This window comes from Symphodus melops (assembly GCF_947650265.1).
Source record: "Symphodus melops genome assembly, chromosome: 8".
NCBI classification, from domain to species: Eukaryota; Metazoa; Chordata; class Actinopteri; order Labriformes; family Labridae; genus Symphodus; species Symphodus melops.
In genome coordinates, this window is record NC_136698.1 from 70,569 (window position 1) to 80,000 (window position 9,432).

Consider the following 9,432-nt stretch of genomic DNA (forward strand, 5'->3'; position numbering starts at 1 on the left):
GACCGGAGAGCTCACTGTATGACCCGCTCTGACACGAACTGAGCACGTAAATGGACTGGACAAGAGCACAGATCTCTATTATTCTGTTGTTTTTTGTTTACCTGTGACGACGTTCTCTAATATTAGCATTTGTTCTGTGATCTGATGTTACTTTTCATTAAGTTTCAGATTAGTGCATGAAATCTGTTTTTGGTCTCTAAATATTTGACAGCTTTGCAACAAACACTTAAGAGGCAGGGCTTACTGAATGATCAATCTAATGATCAGGTGACAGGTGTTTTTTAAGTCAGTCATGAAGAAAACTAAATAAAAGGTGCTGATTTTAAACTGTCTGTGAGGGAAGTGGGATTGGGAGCGGGATGATGGCGGCGGGGTTTAGGAGGGGTGAGATGGCGGCTTGCATTGAGTTTGTTGATTCAGATTGTTTTATATTCCCTTAAAAGTTCACAAACACAAACAAAGATGAAGCAGAAATAATTGAATGTTTAATGTATTATTGAGTTTATAAAGAAACACAGAGTTACATGTCATGGCTGCATGCTAATGCTAAAGCTAATGCTAAAGCTACTGGAACTTACTTTACAAAAGTAAAAAGGCTTCAATAAAATATAAAAAAAGATTTCTTTATAAAATAGCAGAATGAAAAAAGAGGAAATTATGTCATGTTAATAGAGGCGGAGCTAAGGGCAGTGGGTGGAGATTAGTGTCTGTGTTTTTTGTTTTTGGAATATCATACTTTAAATTAAGGCAGTGCCCTCTCCAGGATCACATGATGCTGCAGCACTTACACGGCTGCTTCTCTTTCTTTATCTGCACCACTCCTCCCTTCACCTCCCCTGACTCCCCCGTTGTCTCCCCGTTGCTTGCCGCTGCCATCGTCTCCGGAGGTTTGGCAGAAGTAGGCTGAGCTTTGGAGGTGGGAGGAGTCAGAACTGTTTTTGGAGGGATGCTGGACTGGTCCATCCCCTCACTGGGTGGAGTCTTCCCGTTGTTGTCTTCGATGAGCACTATCTCCGCTTTCACCGTCCCCTGCAGACCCAGAACCTTCTTAGTCTCGTCCTCATCCTCCACATTCTGGTATCCCATGAACACCATGGTGACGGGATTCTGAGCGCTGGCCTCCTCCATGCTGAGCTCACCACGCGCTTTGGTCTCCAGGCCTGTGATCTCTGCAGGGACTGGCAGCTCAGGCCCTGCTTCCTCCTTATCCTCTTCTGTAGGGAGAGATGTCACCGTGGCAACAGTCTGTGACATTATGGACTCGTCTGCTTTGTGGATGAGCTCTTCAACCTCAGAGTAACTCAGAATCTGGACGCCATCTTCACCGTTCATCTCATGGACCACTAAGGGAAAGAGAGAGACAACATCAGAGTGACACCTGTCAGACAGATCACTGACACCTGTCTCACAGATCACTGACACCTGTCTCACAGATCACTGACACCTGTCTCACAGATCACTGACACCTGTCTGACACCTGTCTGACACCTGTCTGACAGATCACTGACACCTGTCTGACACCTGTCTCACAGATCACTGACACCTGTCTGACAGATCACTGACACCTGTCTCACAGATCACTGACACCTGTCTCACAGATCACTGACACCTGTCTCACAGATCACTGACACCTGTCTCACAGATCACTGACACCTGTCTCACAGATCACTGACACCTGTCTCACAGATCACTGACACCTGTCTCACAGATCGCTGACACCTGTCTCACAGATCACTGACACCTGTCTGACACCTGTCTGACAGATCACTGACACCTGTCTGACAGATCACTGACACCTGTCGGATGTTTACCTCTCTCAGCTGGTTTTGTTTACCTCTCTGTTTTTAATATAATGACATCACCTCTCCTTTCGTCCTCGTACACTTTGACCCCTTGGTGAGAGAGGTCAACAGGAAGTGTGGTGTTAGTAGACAGAACCCTGGTTTCCCCCGTCACTCTGTCCCGCTCGACTTTAATCTCCACAGAGTACATCGCTAAGGAGAAGGTCACACAGGGTCACCGACAGCACACACACACACACACACACACACACACACACACACAACTCACACACACACACACACACACACACACAAACTCACACAGGTGTACACATACACACAGGCAGTTGTTAGAGACAGACAAGTGATTAAATGTTTAATAAGCAGACCTGACCTTTGACCCGGTCTGACCTGTGCAGCTTAACATATCATCTGACACCTGGTGGTCGTTTAATGTCAGAACAGGTCATTTGACACCTGGTGGTCGTTTAATGTCAGAACAGGTCATTTGACACCTGGTGGTCGTTTAATGTCAGAACAGGTCATTTGACACCTGGTGGTCGTTTAATGTCAGAACAGGTCATTTGACACCTGGTGGTCGTTTAATGTCAGAACAGGTCATTTGACACCTGGTGGTCGTTTAGTGTCAGAACAGGTCATTTGACACCTGCGGCAGTTGACACTGTAATCTGACTCCTCCCCCTCACTCACCTCTTTTCATCTCCTCTGTCGCCTCCCTGGGCACACCTGGGCTTTTGTGAACTTTGACCTCTGCAAAGAGTCATGGGAAAGAAAGGAGTCATCACAGCGCCCTGTAATCTGATTACTCTTGTCTGATAGTCTTTTTGGGTGTCACCTTGGACTTCCTGTCCTGACTCTGTAGCTTGCTGCGTCTGATGGCCGCCATGACCTTTGAACTCTTCAGCTGCTCAGAGATACAAAGTTCATGATTTGCTGAATTGTGAAACGTTTGATGCGTAGTAAACAATGAGACATGATGTTGTCAGGGAGAAACCAATTATTCGTCAGGAGACACGATAGAAACACAGAAGAAGAAGAAAAGTACCTTTACCTGAAACTGGACACACCTGCAGACAAAGACAGGAAGTTACCCTACCACAATAAAAGTGAAGGCGTCTACAATAATCGGATTTATGTGTGTACTTACAGTCGATTGTGTTATGGTCTTTGCACCGGTCTCCAGGTGGATGAGTTCTTTCTCAAGCCTGAAGAAAATGTTTTATTAAAGTATTAAAATATAAACTTTCACGTCAGAAAATAATCTGAGACCAGATCAGCACAGACCTGTCGATGGTTTCCTCCAGGGTCCTGGTCTTGGCTTCGTCCTGTTCCAGCTGTCTCTTGACGTCTTCCTGTTCTTGTCCAACAGAGGGCGCTCCATCCAGCAGCCAGCGTTCCCGCAAAGCCTTGGACTGAAACAAGAAACACAATCACACTTTGACAGAATAAAAGCAATCAGAGTCTGCCGTTAAACTGTAGAAGCTAGCAGCCCCCCCGTTAAACTGTAGAAGCTAGCAGCCCCCCCGTTAAACTGTAGAAGCTAGCAGCCCCCCCGTTAAACTGTAGAAGCTAGCTGCCCCCCGTTAAACTGTAGAAGCTAGCTGCCCCCCCGTTAAACTGTAGAAGCTAGCAGCCCCCCCGTTAAACTGTAGAAGCTAGCTGCCCCCCCGTTAAACTGTAGAAGCTAGCAGCCCCCCCGTTAAACTGTAGAAGCTAGCTGCCCCCCCGTTAAACTGTAGAAGCTAGCTGCCCCCCCGTTAAACTGTAGAAGCTAGCTGCCCCCCCATTAAACTGTAGAAGCTAGCTGCCCCCCCCCCCCCATAAACTATTGTTTCACCTTCAGGTGCTGTAATGCTCTCCTGTCGTCCTCCAGTTGTCGCTTCACATTCTCGATCTCAGTCTGTCTCTTCCTCTTCTCCTGGGGCATGATGGGAAACTGAGTCATGCACAGTTCAGCTGTTGTCATGTTGAGGTGTGAGAGTGTATGTGTTTATGTCGCCACACGTGCGTTTTTTTTGGGACGAACTGAGTTTTGCGTTGGATTAGACATTTTATATTTTAGATTAAAAAGAGACTAAAAGACCATTTAAACTAAACTTTGGTGTAAATTTATAAAGGGGTAAATTAAAGTGATATTTTTGTTGTTATTTACAAAAACAATGCGTTCTGTTTTAAATAGGTCTATGCTCAGGTCTGGCGGCTGGTAATGTCGGCAGTAGAGTGCATTCAATTGAGTCATGCACCCGCTGACCACTAGGGGTAGTGATGCGCCCGCTGACCACTAGGGGTAGTGATGCACCCGCTGACCACTAGGGGTAGTGATGCACCCGCTGACCACTAGGGGTAGTGATGCGCCCGCTGACCACTAGGGGTAGTGATGCGCCCGTGCTGCCACCAGATTGTTGCAGACACGAGACGCGAGCTCAATATATACATTTTGCGTCGTGTCGACGCCGTAGCTATGCGGTCAACGCGGACTGCTACGCAGTGACCCCACGTCCAAGAAATCCTCTCAACGCAAACCGCAAGGACTGTGATTGGTCAGAACGGGATTTCCGGCAGTTTCTCTCCGGTCACAATGGAAATATTAAAGGGCCGTATACGGCGAAGAAAATCAGCCGATTGACATTCGAAAGTAGCAAAAATGCATTTTTTCATCCAGGTTCCTCAGCGAGCTAACGAGTGTTATATCACCTGTTTTCAGCCTCGATTGATTTAGATGTCTGACCGCCTCTGCAAACTTCTACCTCGTCGCCACTGCCCCCTAGTGGCTTGGCGGTGTATTGTGGAGCAACGTGTTCCCTCGATGCAGAACTATGAATGCTCAACAACGGCGTAGGCCCGACGCCGAGGGCACGCCGTCGGGCCTACGCCGAGGGCACGCCGTCGGGACTACGCCGAGGGCACGCCGTCGGGCCTACGCCGAGGGCACGCCGTCGGGACTACGCCGAGGGCACGCCGTCGGGACTACGCCGAGGGCACGCCGTCGGGCCTACGCCGAGGGCACGGTGTCGACGTGACCCAGAAGTATAAACCAGGCTTAATGTGTGGACGGGTGAACAGCGGGAAATTTAAAAGGAAAAACGTGACGTTATCTGTCAGGGGTGAAACGCAGTCGTCCTCCAAGAGAAGAACCACGACCACCGACGGAAGGTCAAAAACCCGAGAGGTCATTTAAGGAGAAATGGAGGTTTAATGAAAGTGGGAAGGAACGCGTTTGTTGTTTATGATGAAAGTAAGGAACACACGTTCTGTTCACAATGCTGCCAGAACTGTGGCTGGTGGATTCAAAAGTTAATTTTATGCCATGGTCTGTGTGTGTGTGTGTGTGTGTGTGTTTGTGTGTGTGTGTGTGTGTGTGTGTGTGTGTGTGTGTGTGTGTATTCATGCAGGTGTCTATTTATACATGTGTGTAAATGTGACTCACTGCGAGGAGCTGCACTCGATCCAGCTGACAGAGAGCCTCGCTCACCCTGAGAGAGAGAGAGAGACAATGATCAGCTGACAGGAAGTGACGGTCTGATATCAGATATACGATGGACTACGATCAAACGTAATATGTACAGCATACTATATTTTTGGACCAATCAGGAAAGAGTACTCGTTTAGTAGGAGGTTTTGAAAACAGCATTCAGAGTCTTCAGTTTGAAAGGTGCAGTAATATCTCTGGTGTCCAGCAGGGGGCAGAAAACAGACTCCATAGCAGTCTATGATGAAGTGTTCCTACGTGTCAAACTGTAGTTTCAAACCTTCTTCTACACAACATGAAGTTCATTTAGTAAATTACCGTCCAATTAGAGTCACAGACACCAGAAGAGGGGGAGGGCTTAGGGCGGAGCTGTAGGTGATTGACAGGTCATTACTACAGGAAACTATTAAAGTTTTGTTCTCTGAGGAGATGTTCCTGTATTCAGCCAGAATGTTTTGAAGGAAGTGACCATATTTGGACAAGTGGGTGGAGCTGAGGAGGAGCAAGGGCGCCCCTCAAATATGGTCACTTCCTGTTTGTTTAGCAAATCATGGTCACATTTAAATCAACAGAAAGCAGGTGTGGGGCTACCTGTAATTTACAGGTCGTTACCATGACCTGCACTGGTTAAACTGGGAGCTGTGCACTGGTTAAACTGGGAGCTGTGCTCTCTGCTGATCTCAGCACAGATTCGTTTTTTGTTTGTTCCAGCTGAACTCAGAGAACAAAGCTGTGGCTCGTCACCATGGATACCAAAGCTGCTGCTCGTCTCCATGGAGACCGAACACAACAGCATACAATCTGAGTCAAGAGACACTCTAGGTCCTGGTCTAAACCAGTCCAGGATCACTGACTTAGTCCGAACTAAAGTGAAGAGAAATATGAGCAATGCAAAGAAAGCCAGGCATGATGGGTAATGGGACAGCCTCTCTGATTGGTCGGTTAGGGCTCGTCAAACAATTACTGAAGTTGGTGTGATATAATTTTAAACACTAAGAGTCTATTATTATTGTAAAAAAGATGTAGTTTGTGAACAAAAAATATATTTACTGTGACTAATATTTGAATTCTGAAGCTTTTAAATTGAAGGGTGTGACCGGATGTCCTGTCTAACTTTACGTCATGACCATAAATGAGGTTCTTCTTCCAGATCAATAATAATAAGCGCGGCTCGCGCTGCTCAATAATGTTGAGTGATCAGGTCAGTCCTCTGCTTCCACACAGCAAAATAGAGCCCAGTGTATCAGTCCGCGGGATTGAACGGGTTTAACCCTTCACGTGCCCTCACTGACGTTTCACTGATCCCAGAACAGCGGTATGAACTGATTCTGATCATATCTCTGTGCTCTTCATGCGCAATGATCAGCGCACATTTAGCGCAGTATGAACCCGCGTGCTCCCCTGACTCAGCACTGTGACCGACTGATGCTGCACCATGACGACACACGAGGCTCCGCGCGCGCACGGTCAAGTCACACCCGCCTCATTAACTCACAAAACAGGCAAAGAAGAAGAAGAAGAAGAAGAAGAAGAAGATGATGAAGAGAAGAAAATAAAGTGTACTCACTCCATGTCTGAATGCAGATAAGTCCACTGCAGCCCGAATCATCTGATCCACATCGGAGGGAGAAAAGGGACCCGCCCATCAGGGAGGGGGGGCGAGGGGGGGGGGCGGGGGGGGGAGGGGGGGCGGGGGGCGGGGAGAGGAGGAAACAAGGGAGGAAAGAGAGGATGGAGAGGATATTACAGGAGGAGGATGAAGGTGATGTTGATGATGATGATGATGATGATGATGATGATGGTGATGATGATGATGGTGATGATGATGATGATGATGATGATGATGATGGTGATGATGATGATGGTGATGATGATGGTGATGATGATGATGGTGATGGTGATGATGGTGATGATGATGATGGTGATGGTGGTGATGATGGTGATGATGATGATGATGATGGTGATGGTGATGATGATGATGGTGATGGTGGTGATGATGGTGATGATGATGATGATGGTGATGATGGTGATGATGGTGATGATGGTGATGATGGTGGTGATGGTGATGATGATGATGGTGATGATGGTGATGATGGTGATGATGATGATGATGGTGATGATGGTGGTGATGGTGATGATGATGATGGTGATGATGGTGATGATGGTGGTGATGATGGTGATGATGGTGATGATGGTGATGATGGTGATGATGGTGATGGTGATGATGGTGATGATGATGATGGTGATGATGGTGATGGTGATGGTGGTGATGATGGTGATGATGATGATGGTGATGATGGTGATGGTGATGATGGTGATGATGATGATGGTGATGGTGGTGATGATGATGGTGATGATGGTGATGGTGATGGTGGTGATGATGGTGATGATGGTGATGGTGGTGATGATGGTGATGATGATGATGATGGTGATGATGGTGATGATGGTGATGATGGTGATGATGATGATGGTGATGATGATGGTGATGATGGTGATGATGATGATGGTGATGGTGGTGATGATGGTGATGATGATGATGGTGATGATGGTGATGATGGTGATGATGGTGGTGATGATGGTGGTGATGATGATGATGGTGATGATGGTGATGATGATGATGGTGATGATGATGGTGATGATGGTGATGATGATGATGGTGATGATGGTGATGATGGTGATGATGATGATGGTGATGATGATGATGATGATGATGATGGTGATGATGATGGTGATGATGATGATGGTGATGGTGATGATGGTGATGATGATGATGGTGATGGTGGTGATGATGGTGATGATGGTGATGATGGTGATGATGGTGATGATGATGGTGATGGTGATGGTGGTGATGATGGTGATGATGGTGATGATGATGATGATGGTGATGATGATGGTGGTGATGATGGTGATGGTGATGGTGGTGATAGATAGATAGATAGATAGATAGATAGATAGATAGATAGATAGATAGATAGATAGATAGATAGATAGATAGATAGATAGATAGATAGATAGATAGATAGATAGATAGATAGATAGATAGATAGATAGATACTTTATTGATCCCGAGGGAAATTCAAGGCATCCAGTAGCAGTATACAGACAGGCAGGACACAAGACATTAGATACAATACACACCCGCTGTCCCCCCCCCCCCCCTCTGTATACAATAATCCCCCAAACAAGATATAGCAGCCCCTATGTGACTAAGAGTAAATATAATTATATGTTAAACCTGTGCAGTTAGCATTAGCATTAGACTTAAACTTATATAGCATAATGTACATAACCTGTGAAGGAGAGAAAAACATGTGCTGTTTAAAAGAGACCTGTAAACAGTTAAAGAGCCTTAGAAACAAAGTGCTGACCTTCTAGAAACTAGTTCCATGTGCATGTACAGAGGTGTTTGAGGTAGTGCCAGAGGTGTGAGTACAGTCATTAAACAGTCAATGCAGGGATGCAGACTGGGCCATTAAAGTGCTCAGCAACATAAAGGAGCAGTGATTAGCATTAAGTGTCCAAAACAATAAGGTGAAACCAGGAGTGGTTAGGGTGATTATCATTAAAGTACCCAACTATTGAGGAGCAGATTAGCATTAAGTGTTGAAGACAATAGAGTGAAACTTGACCTAGTTAGGGTGATCATGTCAACCATTACAGGTGTAGCATAACACAACAGTAGGATGAAACCAGACATGATTAGAGTGATTATCATTAAAGTGACCAGTGCTCAGTAAGGTGACTATCAATATGCATTACAGTGTCCAACTGGAGGCTGACTCTGAGGTCAGCAGTGCAGGTGAGGAGTGAGAAAAAAGTGAAAAAAGAGTCCAGGGTTCACCGTGTGCTTCTTCCCTGCCGTGACAGTGAAGTGTTGTACAGTCTTATGGCCTATAGGGGGACAAAAGAGTTCTTGAGTCTGTCCGTGGAGCACGACTGTGACAGCAGTCTGTCGCTGAACATGCTCCTCTGCCCGGTGAAGGTGCTGTGCAGAGGGTGGTGTGTGTTGTCCATGATGGAGAGCATTTTGTCCAGAGACCTCCTCTCTACCACTGTCACCAGTGAGTCCAGCTCTGTACCCACCACAGAGCCGGCCCTCCTCACCAGTCTGTCCAGGCGTGCTGCGTCCCTCTTCTTGCAGCTTCATCCCCAGCACACCAC

At 46.6% G+C, this 9,432-nt stretch overlaps 1 protein-coding gene across 3 annotated transcripts; it reads right to left on the reverse strand.

The window, feature by feature from the left end:
* Positions 1-468: 468 nt before the first annotated feature.
* Positions 469-6,924, reverse strand: palm1a (paralemmin 1a). 3 transcript variants are annotated; one of them, XM_079351379.1, is made up of 10 exons: positions 6,839-6,924; positions 5,230-5,275; positions 3,640-3,720; positions 3,087-3,214; positions 2,950-3,007; positions 2,854-2,869; positions 2,638-2,706; positions 2,493-2,552; positions 1,863-1,994; positions 469-1,343 (listed from the first exon to the last, which is right to left on the reverse strand). In XM_079351379.1, the coding sequence occupies exons 1-10, from the start codon at positions 6,841-6,843 to the stop codon at positions 766-768; spliced, it is 1,173 nt and encodes a 390-aa protein (XP_079207505.1). In that variant the 5' UTR covers positions 6,844-6,924; the 3' UTR covers positions 469-765. The 3 variants fall into 3 exon arrangements, with proteins under 3 accessions (XP_079207505.1, XP_079207504.1, XP_079207506.1); XM_079351378.1 differs by having other exon boundaries at positions 2,848-2,869; XM_079351380.1 differs by lacking the exon at positions 1,863-1,994 and having other exon boundaries at positions 2,848-2,869.
* Between the last annotated feature and the right edge of the window lie 2,508 nt (positions 6,925-9,432).